At 38.1% G+C, this 15,747-nt stretch overlaps 1 protein-coding gene across 4 annotated transcripts in view; it reads left to right on the top strand.

The window, feature by feature from the left end:
• The window catches only part of Pi4KIIIalpha (phosphatidylinositol 4-kinase III alpha), a 70,783-nt gene that overhangs the window by 35,924 nt on the left and 19,112 nt on the right, over nt 1–15,747 (top strand). For all 4 annotated transcript variants that reach the window (XM_076206662.1, XM_076206660.1, XM_076206661.1 and 1 more), the window contains 17 exons: nt 2,065–2,165; nt 2,677–2,833; nt 3,173–3,362; nt 4,988–5,177; nt 5,413–5,522; nt 7,386–7,545; nt 7,959–8,118; nt 9,383–9,522; nt 9,949–10,082; nt 10,319–10,420; nt 10,643–10,816; nt 11,545–11,710; nt 11,904–12,101; nt 12,797–13,046; nt 14,449–14,606; nt 14,750–14,878; nt 15,094–15,277. In XM_076206662.1, coding sequence (XP_076062777.1) covers nt 2,065–2,165; nt 2,677–2,833; nt 3,173–3,362; nt 4,988–5,177; nt 5,413–5,522; nt 7,386–7,545; nt 7,959–8,118; nt 9,383–9,522; nt 9,949–10,082; nt 10,319–10,420; nt 10,643–10,816; nt 11,545–11,710; nt 11,904–12,101; nt 12,797–13,046; nt 14,449–14,606; nt 14,750–14,878; nt 15,094–15,277 — 2,703 coding nt within the window. The remainder of the gene's footprint in view (nt 1–2,064; nt 2,166–2,676; nt 2,834–3,172; nt 3,363–4,987; nt 5,178–5,412; nt 5,523–7,385; nt 7,546–7,958; nt 8,119–9,382; nt 9,523–9,948; nt 10,083–10,318; nt 10,421–10,642; nt 10,817–11,544; nt 11,711–11,903; nt 12,102–12,796; nt 13,047–14,448; nt 14,607–14,749; nt 14,879–15,093; nt 15,278–15,747) is intronic.

Genomic DNA, 15,747 nt, shown 5'->3' with positions numbered 1-15,747 from the left:
TTATAAGGGGGAGGGGGCCTTTGGTATATGTATTATGGAAATTGGAGCATATTGGAAAGAGTTAAAAAATTAACTTCTTGAATGGATGAAAGATTTCTTGGTGGGCAGGTGCATGAGGATAGTAAAGGATGAGATGTCAGGATGGAAGTCTGTAACTAGCAGTCTCTCAAGGGTAGGTTCTAGGTCCTTTAATGTTCTCTATTCATGCTATTGACATGATCAGTGATATAACAAGTTACACACTAACATGTTTCCAGAAGATGTGAAGATCACAAGGAGAGTGAGAAACCAACAAGTAACCTCTCTGCAACCACAAATCAATCAATCCTTTGCCCCAGGTCTCTCTTGCAGAAGACCCACAGCTCTCAGGTAACGGGCAAAACTCATTGGATTAACCCATAAATCACTCAAGGATCCTGTAGCAATCTTTGCCCTGACAGATGTCTTCAGTCACTACAGTGCACAACAAAATGTCGTCAATCCTGAAATAAAAAAATCTGCAAGAAAATTGAGCATCATATAGACCTATTTCCCTCCTATCAACCATATCCAAACTGAATGACTGATTGGTGAAGGAATCCAACTTCATTTACCTGCCTTACCAAACCAACATGGATTCAAAAAGGCCCAATCCACCAAAAGAGAAAAAATAAAATGACAGAGGATGATTTGGTTCGGGACAGGAAAGAATCACAAGGTCGTGGGAATAAATTGAAGAAGACCACATGTCTAAAAGGTGCATCAGATTCAACAATTCCTGGGATAACTTAGTTGATATAACCCAAGTTGAAACCATAAGTGAATTAAAAACTTATTGTGCTATGTTTACCACAGGAGTGAGGAGGGGGGGTGGGCACAAATTATGTTACCAGTTAAGATTACTACTCATGGATACCACAAGTATGATGTATCTATTGCTGGCCACCTAATTGTAATATACACTCCAGTCCCAGACTTACAAGCTTATCGGGAAGAAAAGTTCTACTTATTAAGTTAGGTAAATACACAAAGACAGGAAGACAGACTGACATATATGTATGTACTGTACTTGTGTTATACAGACTCGTACATCACGTACACTTGAAGCACAGTGCTATATTTAGTCCAGCTTGTTGCTCAGCACAACACAGAAGTATACCAATGAAGTCACTGGATCTCTTCTCCATTTGGAACACGGCTTCTGCTTCTTCTCACATATGGAATGTGCCTCTGAATGCCACAGTAGAAATTGAAATAATGTATTTCATCAGTTCACGAATATTTGTATTTGATTAGGAAAACAATAAATTTAATTTTTTTTAGTGTTTTAGGTTGGACTAACTATGCCTTTATTGTTGAGGAGTGATATTGTTGCAATATATGTATATAGTATAATTGTTCTGTGAGATCGTGGTTTCAATGGTTAAATAAGATCACAGGAGAGTAATTTATAAAATGCATCTAAAGTGATTGAAATCTGTCTCAAAACATGATTAATGTAGATCTGCTGTTTCTCTCTCTCTCTCACTGTTGTTTTAGTAATATTTGCAAAATATGGAGAACCTCATTACTTTTATATTCACAATGAGAATGGATAGACTTTACAGAAATAACTAAGAATTGTTTAAGATTACAGCATATTAGAAATGATTGTTGTGTTCTAATAGCTGTACTCAGGCTTATTTGCAGTTTGCTTACAACTAACTTTGGCATGATTGCAAAGTCAGTTTTTTCTTTTAAGTGATATTGATTAACCATTGTATAGCCTTTGCATATACTTCCTGTGTTAGAGCTCATTGAACCTGGTGTACTGCTCATTCAGACAACAAATTGAGTGTGTTCTTGCATGATATACTCTAAGATGTCTTTTATTTTTAGATTTAGGTATTCTTGTGTCACATTACAAGAGAATAAGTTGTACTAAGGAAATTGTAAGAGACAAGAAGAGAATTGTCAGAATATTTAGTGAAATATATGCAATATTGCTTTGGTAACTAGGTAGGGTATTTTTTAGATGTAAATAACTATTTGAATTGTGGCACATCTAGATCAGTAGAATTAAAGAAAAAAACATTTTGTTCACAGATGCTGAAAGTTTTTGCAATCGCCTGACTGAGAAGCTAAATCTTCCTCATGGACATCGATTAGCCCTTGCGCATATGCCTTTACTCCTTGTTTGCCTTGAGGTATGAGTTGCTTGTAGATTGTCTTTCATTTGAAGTTTTGTTTCTTTGATATAATCATGGTTTTGCTGCTATATTTTAGGGGCAATTGAGCATCAAGATATAACAATAGTATTACATTTTTGGACATATAAGGCACATGAGCATAAAAGATGCACCCCAGATTTGGCAGGCCTATTCTTAGAAATGCAGCTAACCCCTGGCCTTAAGAATGGTCTGGGTACTTACTGGTACATAACATAAAATTACATATACTAAAAGGCCCTTTCCTATTTATAAGGGGGATGACCAATTCAAAGCATATACCCACCCTACATCCATCACACATCCACCCAAAAACCCATTTGCTAGCCCAATCATCCCCCCCCCCCACTACACTACTTAAGAAAGACAGGAGCAGTTCAACAAGACTCTAATTCTACAACTGTCCATTATACTAAAAAAAATTGTCTATAATGGACTGAATAGTAAGGCCATTTCTCTAAGAAAGAAAATACTAATTTCAACTTTACAGGGACTTGGGAAGCTTGCTCACAAATTTGCTAATATTGCTTGCACAAGCATCAGCTATCTGCAAGACTTTCTCATCACTCCATCACCAATCCTTCTCAAGTTGCACAGGCAACAGTCTGATACCCTGGTTCCACCCCATGGTGGCTTTGCTCTCAGAGGTAAGTGGCAGTATTTGATTGTGAAATAGCTCTGTGACAAGGGCCCAGAGTATAAGCACACTATTTTTTAAGGACGTCTGTACACTAGAAATTAAATTTTTTGACCATTAGTCAAAAACATGTGGAAAGATAATTTCAATTATGCACAACACACTAGTGAACTAAGAGTGTTGTATGGCATAATTTATTTATTAATTTTTATATTTATTTATTTATGTTTATTTATTTATTTATTTTTTTAATATCTCAAGCTGGATATGTTCCTTTGATTGAAGGGACATGGCATAAGACTGGCTTTCTATTCAATATTCATGTTTTACATATATATATTTTTTTCAGTAACCGGTGAAGGAAATACAAAACCACCTTCAGCCACAGCATCCGCATTTGAAAGACTGAGAGATGCTGCTGTAGAAAACTTGTGCCTAGCTTTGAAAGCAGGGCTGACTGTGGATCCCAACACTGTTCTAGCATTTATATCATCAATATCAAGCCAGGAGAATTCAAGCAGGGACCGATATCCTGAAAAGTAAGGGATTCAGTGGTTACATCCCTTTGTTTAGAAGAGCATTTCTCTACCTTTTACCCTTGCGTAATCTTTAAAATAAATTGCATGTCTCAAGGAAACCCTGCGCAAAAAAAAGACACATATACCATATCTTTCTCATTTTATTTTCATCGTAATAATAGGTTAGTTAGGGTGATGTATATATTACATTATTACAATAACCTTTTGTGGAACTTTAGGGTTCTGCAGAACCCTGGTTGAGAAACTCTGGTTTAGAAAATTATTTTTGTTGGTAATGGTTTGAGATTCAGGCAGAGGAGAAACCTTTTAGAACCCAGATGCTGTTTTTATGTATCTCTACTTCTAAAATATTTATATCAACAGTAGTTCATGGTCACCTTTCAATAGGTTTTAGTTGTAGGTTAATCCTGAGTGAAATGAAGAATATTTATTTTACCTCATCCCAGACAGGTTTATTGAGTTGTGTGGTTTCCTTCACAAGCATAAGGATTGAACCTATTATGAATAACCACAGCCATGATAATAGCTTCTTGATACTCTCTTCTGGCTTGTACCAGATGACTTTCTTCATACTGAAAAATGTTTTCATTATGTCATCAATTATCAGTTGGGAGCATATCCCAGGGAATGTGTTGCTTCATTTAAATGATGTCAAAACTCCCCACAGTCTCTCCATGGGGTTTCCTTTGTTCTCACATTAAGAGATCTTTATCAAGTTTGTCCACATGTTTCATGGGTATAGAGCAACAAGAAAAGGAATATACTAATACCATGAAAAAAATATATACTAAGCTCAGTAGCAAGAATGAATTTTGGTCACTATAATGATACTAGTCATAGTTTACAAGCAGTTCCTGATAACCATACATTATTGCATCTCCAGAGTGGTTCCCAATAATCAAGAAAGCACAGACACTCCACAATCTCCACAAAACAAAGCATTAAGATAACAGGATGCACCTGTCTGAATAGAACATCTGTACACATAAACTAAAATCCTCCCCATAGAAAATCGCATGAAAATAATAGCCACATAGTTTTATGGAAAAGCCCTTAATCCTGCTCACCTATCTCATTATATAATAGAAGCACAACCTACAGAAAAAAATACTAATAACATAATAATTAAATATTTAAAACACACTACACAACATGTCTATACAAAAATACACACACACACACTCAAATCACAAAACAGGCACTACAAGACCTACCACCAAATTCCCTACATCTTCAAAACCCTCCAAATATCAGCCCTAAAGGGAAAATTCCTCCTAAGCAAGAACCACTTTAGCATAACTGTGTTCAAGTCATCATCCAATACTAGAGTAACACCAACACAGAATAGGCCTGACCACAGAAACAAACTACCTCAAATGCAGTTATCACACAGAAGACACTGAACACCTCATTCTACACTGCCCCACCAGGCTAGCCTTACCTAGACAAGAGGACGATATTTCTTCCTTGAGTGACGTGTGTGGGCCAATCCAGTGACACTACCTGATTACCTGGGAGCTGTGTGGGTCTTATAAAAGAGACCTGAGACAATGGATTGATTGATTAATTTGTCTATATATTTATTTATTTATTTATTTTATTCATATTTTAATTTTTTTTTTCAGTGACAGTTCGTTGATATCACGCACAGTTGTCCTAACACTTGGACATGTAGCTGTTGCCTTGAAGGACTCTCCACGCATCACAGAAACTATCCTTCATCAGTGTCTATTGCAGAGGTTTTGTAAGCCACCATCTCCACTGGATACATTGATAGTTGACCAGCTCGGCTGTATGCTGCTTGCTAAAAATGATGTCAGTACTTTTTCATTGTATTATTAAAGCAAAATTGGCTTGATTTCATATATGGTATAGAGCCAGATGGTATGAATGGTATTATCAGATACCTATGTTTATTCTGTTTGTTTATTTATTTAATTATTTTTATTTTCTTATTTATTTTATTATTTATTTATCATTATTATTAATATTATTATTATTATTTTTATTCTTATTTTTTTTTTTTTTTTTTTTTTTTTTTTTTTTCCAGAACAAAATATATGAAGAAATAATGGAGCAGTTTAGCAAGATTATTGTGGAAGCAAGTATTGGGACATATGGATTAGGAGTGTCACAAGATGAGAAAATCAGACAATACCGGTAAGTCTGGATTGCATCCATTGTTGAACTACATGTAAGTCAGAATAATTTATTATAATCTTGCCACACATTGTGACTTCTTTGGTAGATTTTTTGAAGAAGTAACAGAATCTTGTATATAGATATCTGTGTATTCTCTCTGTTGTTATTATGGATCAAGTGGAGAATTTTAAGCATTTTGGGGTCACATATAGTAATGAAGAGGTGAAATACATACATACATATACCAATGCTTTTTCCCCCTTACAAGGGAGGTAGCCAAAAAGGAAAAGGCATAAAATCATTCCCACCCATTCCATCCCTGAATACACTCCACACCCCTCCACCCTCCCTCTTATCTTAGCACCTCCTGGATGACGGGTCATCCATGCACCCTGTCCACTCCCCTGGGTCAGAAGCAGTGTCGCAAGACACAGCACATCCACAGCAAGGCCGCTTAATTAAATCGGCGACCCCCCCTCTCTGTCCCCCCATGCATAAAAGGAGAAGACGGGGAGAAATCCCTTCGGGCTGCGTCAAATTTTGCTCACACATACTACCTCACCCCCCATCCCCCCACCCATTCCACCTCATGCATCACAACATCATCCATATACAACCATTCTCCATTCACCCCTGTCTTCTGTCCTCTCCTGTCCTTCCTCAACAGACATTCCCCTCTTCCCCAAAGCCCCCTTCACCCCATCCATCCACCACATCCTAGGACGTCCCTTCTTGTTCACTCCCTCCACATCTGCCTTCCATACCTCTTTTACTAGTCTTTCTTCACTCATTCTTTCCATGTGTCCAAACCATCCTAATACTCTTTCATCAAACCTATCTCCCAACTCCCTTTCCACCCCTGTTCTCCTCCTCACCTCCTCATTTCTCACTCTATCTAGCCTAGTAACCCCCATCATACTTCTCAGACACTTCATCTCAAACACATTCAAACTCCTCTCTTCCTCTCTTATGTTACATGTTTCTGCCCCATACAGTGCTGTTGGCACAATCACTCCTTCATACAGTCTCCTCTTAGCATCCATTCCCAAATGTCTATTCCTCATTACACTTTTTAATCCACCAAGGCATTTACTCGCTTCTCTCAATCTACATTCTACCTCCACCTTCACTCCACCTTTTCCTGCCACATGTGCACCCAAGTATCTAAAATACAGAATAATTTTTATTTTTAAGAGGCAAGTAAATATGAGTAGAATGAAAAGTGTTATGAGAAATGAATACAGGTATTTCTTGAATTACACAAAGATTACATTCCAGAAACAATCATATAGCTCAACTTTGTGTAAAGTAAGATATGGGACACCTAGGCAAGTGTGACTGGCTGGATGCAAAATTTTAATGGTATCTAATTGTACATACATATGTACATTTACCAAAGGTTCTTTCCCCCTTACTGGGGAAATAGCCAAAGTCAAAAGGCATAATTCCTCTCCCACCCATTTCATCCCCATTCATTCGACTCCCATCCACCAATTCAAATTTGTGCAGTTTGAGACACATCTATATTTGGGCTGCAGGGATGACCTGTCATCCAGCAGGAGCCAAAAAAAGAGGGAGGGAGAGGTGGTAAATGGGAGTGGAGTGGCTGGGGATGAAATGGATGGGAGTGAATTTATGCCTTTGAGTTTGGCTACCTCCCTTATAAGGTATATGTATGTATGTATGATTGTACCCACAGCATTGTATAAAGCAGAGTTTGAATGTGTTTAAGATGAAATGTGTGAGAAATATGGTAGGTGTAGCAAGAATATAGACTGAAAAATATAGAGCTGAGGTGGAATGAGTATGTATGTGTGTGCGTGTTCATGTTTACAGCTCTTAGTAGAAAGGTTAAGATATCTTTATCTTTCTTTGTTACAGTCATGTTGCAACAGCTGTACACAATGCCCTTGCCAATATAGCTGCCAACATTCAAGGGGAACAGGATATGAAGAAACTCCTCATGAAACTTTTGGAATTGTTTGTCAAGCTTGGCCTGGCAGCTAAGCAAAACTCTGAAAAGAATCCTGCTGTTTTAAAGGTGGGTATGGCCATGCTTCCTGTTTTCATGTCTCTTGTATGTTTTATTATTGTTGACTCTCATGTTCCTGAGGGACCAGTGATGGATACTTACATGTGGTGGTTCTGCATATATGTTTGTAATCTATTTCTTCCTTTAGTAATTTCTTCATTGTACTAAGCACTAAAGATGCAATTGGACAAAAGCACTCTACTTTATTAGTTTATCTTTCTTAGTGGTTACTCTAGTATTTGTGAGCACATGTTTCTAGTATTTTATTGTACACATACATATAGAATATATTTATATACACATTGCACACATATACAAATAAATTATATACCTAACACATGCATATAGAATACATTTATATACACATTGCACACATATACAAATAAAATATATACCTATGCATATAAAATCGTATGTTTCAGGCTTCGAGCAGTGCAGGAAACTTAGGAGTCTTGATTCCTGTTATCTCAGTGCTTGTGCGCAGGTTACCACCTATTCGAGACCCAAAACCTCGTCTGCTAAAGCTCTTCCAGGACTTTTGGCTGTTGTGTGTTGTAATGGGCTTTACACAGCAGGAGTCAGGTAAGCCTGTTTTTTATATATTTTTTATAGGTAAATCAATACTTTGATATTGAAGAAAGAAGTACATGAATAAAATACATTTACAGTATTACTTAGAAGAGGATATTACATAAACTCAGAAAATATTTCATAGAGGTAGACTTAGAGCACAAAGACAATTGGTTATTTCAAGATCGTAAGATTGTATATTCTCATCTGTTAGCCCCTGTACAGGGGGTATTGACTACATAGTTATATGTAGTCAGTAGGGACCAATGACGAGTACCTGCTTATGGTGATCCTACAAGATGGGCAACAGAGTTGCCATGATGATGACAGTGATGATGGTGATGGTGGTGATAATAATTGTGGTGGTGACAATGACAACAATGATAGTGATGATGATACACTAAAACACATACACACTCGTATCACTAAACAAACCTTTCAGAGGTTGTGTGATGGGTGGAGGGTGAGACTTAGCTGGCTACCTTCCTTGTGAGGGGGAAGAAGTCTTTTGTATGTGGATAAATTTTCCTATAGGCGCTGGAACCAATGTTGAGTACCTGTTGGTAGTCCTGCAAGGTAGGTGTGAGAATCATCTCCCTCTCGCCGATCTTCAGAACTGTCAATACTCTCACCTCTGTCTGGAGGTGCACCTCAGAGGGAGTGACACTCAATCTTTGGACCAGATTCAAGATCTCTCTAACAAATTTTACTGTACGTCTTCCACTTTTTTCACATAAGGAAAACTGATTACTTACTCCTCTACAAGTCAGTGACATAGAAACAGTCCCAAAGAAATCTAAGGGGTAGAGACTGAAAACTACTACTTGTCACAATGGGACTTTTTCTAGTTGGTCAAACTCAATGTGACAGCCATAAGGTACCCTCATATGATGGTACTTGCCTGGGTAACCAAAGCTGCTCACAGGGATTGGTGCCACCAGTGTAAGAGCAGGTGGCAGGGGATTCTTGTGGCTGTATGGCCCCAAACACAACCATGCATGCCAACAACACAATATTCACCATATAAGGAATTTGTGAGAAAACCATGTTCTGGCTGTGGCATTCCTCAGGGAGATGGGACTGCTTGGCCAGGCAGTCTAGGGAACAATAACAACAATAACTTTCATATGAGATTTATTTGTATTTTTTGGTGACTTAATTATTTTCTTTTCAAGGACTGTTTGGACAGATACCTTTAGATCACTTATGATGCCAAATATGTAGCACTCACCCAGGACAAGTATAGAATTAGAAATTTTTATTTTTTTATTTCCAGGGTTATGGCCAGCTGACTGGCATCACTGTGTGTGTGATGTGGCTGTCAAGTCTCCTCTTCTGCTCTCAAGAACCCAGCATAGGTCAGAGATGAAAGAATTAAAGTACACATATGCTGTTAGAGACAGCTCAGTTTCTGTGGTAAGGAAATCAAAGATTGGTTGAAGTGTATATATGTGTGTGATATATGCTTATTGATATGAATAGTTGTATACATAGAAAATGTGCAGATATTGCCCCTGAATGATGATAATATACATACATACTATACCTTGTATGTACATGTACCTTTTTTGTTATCAAGTGGGACCAGAGGGTGGAGGTCAGTTGAGGGGGCTAACACTCAATTTCCAGCAAGTGCCACACAAAAGAGACAGAATATCTTATACTACAATGTCCCACACTAACAATCCCTTGACAACAGCACAATATATCTTCCCTGAATGACTTGTGGACCTGGTAGCTGTTGTTGGTCACCTGAAGGAGGCTGTGGGTTTTCTGTATATGTGTTTTGCAAATTTCAAGTGCAGAGATTGATATGTTGTACAGTGTTAACATTAATTTCAGTCTGAGCTGGCAGAACTAAGGCAGCAGATTCTCAACATTCTAGACCATGCTCAGGATATTGTCCAGGTTGTCAACAAACTCAGCTTCTCACAGTGCATATTTGTTTTATCAGTTTATCGTCTTGAGGCGCTAAGGTGAGAGTAACTTCCTATATGTCCTCTTCCAAGAAGAGACTCATTTTACTTTTATGTACTTTTTACTGTATTTAAAATTAATATGAATTCTTAAGACAATATTATAATAGCCTTGCTTGATAATTTTATTTGCTACTATTGCTGTAGATTTTTTCTTTTTCATTTTCCTTTTGATATATCAGAATCCATACTGTGCACACTATCATTTTGTGATCCATTTCTTAAACTAATTTCAGAGTTAAGAGTTCTCCAGAAACAGATTTCCAGCCAATGTTTGAGTACCTGTTGGATCCAGCCATCCAAAAGGACAAATATAACATTTGGTCTTGCATAAATAGGTAAAGCAACATTATGGTTCATTTTAAGCACACTGTCCATATCTATTCACTCTCACTCTCTGTAGTGTTTCTCAATCATCTCTGCCTTAACTTTTCATCATCAGAACATGATGCATATTACAATGTAATACATTAGAGGATTAATCATCATATTTACTTTATTAATTAATGACATTTTATTCTGGGCATGACCGTAAATTTCCTTCCTTTGTTTTCTTTCAGAGTGAGTGAAAAAGTTTTCCAAATATTTTTGGACCAAGTGAGCTGCAAAGCTCGTAATGAGAAGCGAGAACGGCTACTGGTTCTTCATGCCCAATTTCTCCTGGCCCATTTCAATCACACACAAGTGCAGATTCGACGAGTTGCTGACAAACTGCTTTCCAAATTAGTTGACAGGTGAGGTTGATGTATAAATTGGAAATTAATTCTTATAGTAATAAGTGTAAGGAGACCTCTTGAGAAAATTTACTTTTCTTCATTTAATTTTTTCATTTAAAATCCTTTAGTCTAGTTACTTTTGTAGACAAAGCATTGAACAGCATAATAGTCTTCCTTCATTTCATTTTTTAATTTAAAAACCTTTAGTCTGGTTATTTTAGTGGACAAAACAATAAACTTTTTATTAAGCAGTGTTTAATGCTTAAGCATTAAGGGTACTTGCCTTAGTTTAGTCTTAAAGAGATGAGAGTATCTATGTCTTTGTGTCTGTATACTAAGAGCGTCTTTCCCCGTATAAGGGAGGTAGCCCAAAGGGATTTCTCTTCGTCTCCTCTTTTTTCTGCATGAGGGGATGGAAAGGGGGTGTTGCCAATTAAATGAAGCGGCTTTGCTTTGGATGTGCTGTGTCTTGCTGGATTGCTTGTAACCCAGGCCATTGGGGAAGATGGTGGGATGACCTGTCGTCCAGGAGGGGCCAAGAATAGAGAGAGGGAGGGAGGGGTGGTGAATGGGAGTGGAGTGGGTGGGGATGAAATGGGTGTGAGTGGAAGACTTTGGCTATCTTCCTTGTAAGCGGGAAAAAGCCTTTGGTATGTGTACAATAAAGGAACATTACTCCACAGTTGTCATTATTTGGTCAAAACAAATGTGGCACATCTGATAAAGTCAATTTTTTATATTTACAGATTTCCATTACTACTGTGGAATGGTAATGTGCTGCACACCATGCTGGACATCTTACAGGTGTTGGGCTACTCCCTCCAACTTGATCCAAATGACGCTAATCCCACCATTCCTATCCCAGATACTCCCTTCAGCATCACACTGATGGACACTCTTGAGGAAAGAGAGGTAATGATGTGTGAATTACTTGCAGAAGAAAATAGATATATTTTATTACCTAATGATGTAGATTTATAGGGATTTAACTGTACATTTTAAAAGAATTTTGCAAAATGTTTCATAAATTAGCTTGCTGAAAAATGAAGATATGTACCAATGTATTTTCTTATATAAAAGTAAATAATGTTGATGATCGTTTCAGAGAACAGTCAATGATTTTGCTGCTCGTTGCCAAGGTATTCTACAAGAGGCTCTCAAATGGGCACCAGAGGCAACAAGGTCACATTTACAGAACTATCAGACTCGTCTTGCACAGACAGGACTCTCCACACACTCAGGGTTGGCATTGGCCACAGAGAGTGTTATGCAGTATGCAGGGTTCTCCATGTACAACCATCAGGTTAGTTAAGTTACTTCCGTAGTGAAAATGTAAAGATATTTCACAAAATTAAGTACCCTAAAATCAGCTTGCTGGCTGAGCAGGTTAGGGCATCGTTACTTCCAGTGAAGGTCGAGGGGATGGCGATTCGAATCCTGCCACTGGCGAAGTTGAACCAAAGTCATTGTTTATTAAATTCCATGCTACAAAGCCCTCTGTGAGGGGCACCATCCTAGCCTTCTGGTAGGGGGGAGTTTGTGATGTTAAACCATATCATCATCAAGTACCCTAAAAATAAATTGATAACATTTAAAGGTTTTACTTATGTTGTGGTCTCTTTTGAAGAGGAAGAGACCAATGATGAGTATATGTGTGTGGTGGTCCTGCAATATAGACATCAGAGAGAATCATCTCCCTGCTCTGTCTTAAGAACCCATCAACATCACCTCCATCTAGAGGTGCTGTCCTAAGGGGCTGACACTTTGTCTCTGGACCTCTTAATCTCCTCCTCATCTTTGACTTTATATCCCCCATCTGTGTCTTAATCTCCTTCTCATCTTTGACTTTATATCCCCCATGTGTGCACATTAGAAGCTGAAAGAAGTATGGGAGATGATGGACGATAAAAGAGACGTAGGAGTAGAGGAAGAATGGGTGTGTTTCAAGAAGGAAGTACTAATGTATTGTAAATGTATTTAACCAAATTTATGTTGCAGACATCGACTCTGGATAAACGGAACAAGGCTGGCCATGACTTGACATCATCCTTCATGAAAGGCTTGAGCCTTCGCACAAGATTTCAGGGAGAAATATCGGGACTGTTGTTCATAATGACGGATGAACAACAGCAAACCAAACTTGTTGCTAAGGTGATTGAAGACATTAAGGATAACAGTGCCAAGAAGAATGAAGTCCAATTTAGACAAGGGTTGTGGAGAGCCACAGGGCTTCTCATAGCCACCAAAGGTAAGCAACATTGAATTTCTCTCTCTCATGGACTAGGCTGCATCACTTTTATGGGGTCAATATTTTATGAATTTTAGTCACATCCCTACGAGCCAGCCATGCAGCCTTCTTTTATGATGATAATCTCACCCCCCACCAAAAAAAGAAAGAAAGAAGAAGAAAAAAAAATATATATATATATATATATATATATATATATATTTATAAAATAAATAAAATAAAAATAGATAATATAAATACATACATATACCAAGGACTTTTTACCCCTTACCAGGGAGATAGCCAAAGTCAAGAGGAACAATTCTACTCTCACCCATTTCATCCCCACCGATTTCAACCCCACCCATTCCTCCCTCCCTCTCATCTTGGCTCCTTGTGGATGATGATGACCCATGCATCTTGTCCATCACCCTGGGTTAGAAGCAATGCAGCAAGACACAGCACATCCACAGAAATGCCACTTTGTATAATCAGCAACCCCCCCTCCCAGACCCCATGTGCAGAAACATTGAAAACAGGGAGAAATCCCATTGGGATGCATCAAAATATCATTCGCACATAACCACTACCTAACCCCCTAAACTTCATCCCCCACCCACTCCCTTTCATTCATCACAGTATAGATAAACATGGTTTGCATGGAAAGAGTGAGTGAAGAAAGATTAGTAAAAGAGGTGTGGAAGGCAGAGGTGGAGGGAGTGAACATGACGGGTTGACCAAGGATGAGATGTATGGATGGGGTAAAAGGGGCTTTGGGAAAGAGGGGAATGTCTGTTGAGGAGGGAAGGGAGAAGACAGAAGATAGGGGTGAGAGGAGAATGGTTGTGTATGTATGATGCTGTGATGCATGGAAGGGAGTGGGTGGGAGATGGGGTGGGGGTGGGGGGTTAGGGAATATGAGTGAATGATATTTTGATGCAGCCTGAAGGGATTTCTCCCTGTCTTCTATTTTACTGTGTGAAGGGAAGAAGAGGTGATGGTTGCCAATTAAATGAAGTGGCCTTGCTGTGGATGTGCTGTGTCTTGCTGCATTGCTTCTGACTCATGGCAGTGGGCAAGATGCAGGGAAGACCTGTTATCCAGGAGGAACCAAGAAAAGAGGGAGGGAGGTGTGGTGAATGGGAGTGGAGTATGTGGGGATGAAATGGGTGGGAGTGCATTTATGTCTTTGACTCTGGTTACCTCCTTTGTAAGGGGGAAAATGACTTTGGTATATGTATGTATAGATAAACAAATAAATCTATATATCCTTTAACAGTATTCCCCCAACCATTGATGTCACACATACATAAACACCCTGTGATCAAATTAATTCAGATATGTGAGGGATTACTGTATTCCAATATGTAGTTCTAATTTATGATGATAAATTTAAGTTAAATTCTGGATATTTGCTTGGCAGGAGTTCATCGAGGTCTTCTTCGCTGTGTGTGCATGTCATGTCTGGACATGTTTACAGAAGATTCCATGGAAAATAGTGTTGCTTGTTGGCAGTGGATTTTATCTGCACGCCATGACCTAACTTTACCTTTTATGCAAGAAATGATTGCATCATGGCAGGTAAGGAATGATGGTAATATTGCAGTAATAGTAGTTAGGAGACAAGTGTTTGCACATGTGATTTGAAAATAGCTTTACTTGCATATTCTAATTTCATAAGAATTGGAAAAGTGTAAGATTTGCACATTTTGGTTGGATTGCAGGACAGTGTAGATCGACGGCTTGGACTCTTTGAATACTTGGAACAAACAGTAAATCCTCTGGCAGCCTATGAAGGGTGCAAACTTGAACCAAAGCTACCTGATGTTGCACCACATGATATTTGGATCAAGGTAAGGCTTGAAAACAGTTAATTATGCAGTACTCTTTGATGGATAATATGGTTGTTACACATTTTCATGAATCAAATATTTGATATACGTGTGTTAATGCTCATTGAATATTGTTACAAGAATTAAATATGTATGGTTTAGACTTGTGGAAGGTGTCTATACACACCTTTTATTCTTATCCATTGTTCATTGATTGATTGATTTTTGTTTTAAAGTTTATCAGTGAAAGGATCGAAATTGCCAAATATGACTGTGATGCCCAAGTAGCAATGTTTGCCTCGATGTTCCACCGCACATTGCAAATGAATATTGGGCAAAGTGATTCCAAAATCAATCGTCATATTGCAGCCTTAGGAACCAGAGTTAGATTATTGTCTTGTGCATTAACCCTCATTCAAGGTGAGTGTTAAAAGGAAAATAAAGGATGTTCTTGTTGCTTGAAAATTGTTATTGTTGCTTGATGTTAGTATTGCATACATTATTTTTTTAAGGTGAAATTTAAACCAATTTTGGGGTCACATGTGGCAGGGAATGGAGCGTAGGTGGAGGTGAATTATAGTACAAAGTAGGCAAGTAAATGCCTAGGGGGAATGAAAAGTATTACTGGTCATTGTCAACTTACTGTGACTAGTTCCAAGTGACTGGTCATAGAGTGATCTAGTTGTAAGTTGACCTGTTAAAAAAGTACCATATGTATATTGTATTGTGTAATGACATATTTGTCTTTAAGTTATATTTTATCAGGACTTGTTTTGTTAGAAAAAAAAAAAAAAAGCAAATGCATAAGAGGGTCTGGAAGTTTTCCAAACAGAACCCTAAGGTTTGGGTCTTTTAATGTGCATGGATATGATACAAATTAGAGTAAAAGG

The sequence above is a fragment of the Oratosquilla oratoria genome, chromosome 23 (genome assembly GCF_046742065.1).
Source record: "Oratosquilla oratoria isolate Oo_2021 chromosome 23, ASM4674206v1, whole genome shotgun sequence".
In the NCBI taxonomy this organism is placed as follows: domain Eukaryota; kingdom Metazoa; phylum Arthropoda; class Malacostraca; order Stomatopoda; family Squillidae; genus Oratosquilla; species Oratosquilla oratoria.
The sequence above is the reverse complement of the archived record's forward strand: the minus strand, read 5'-3'. Positions and strand labels throughout refer to the sequence as shown.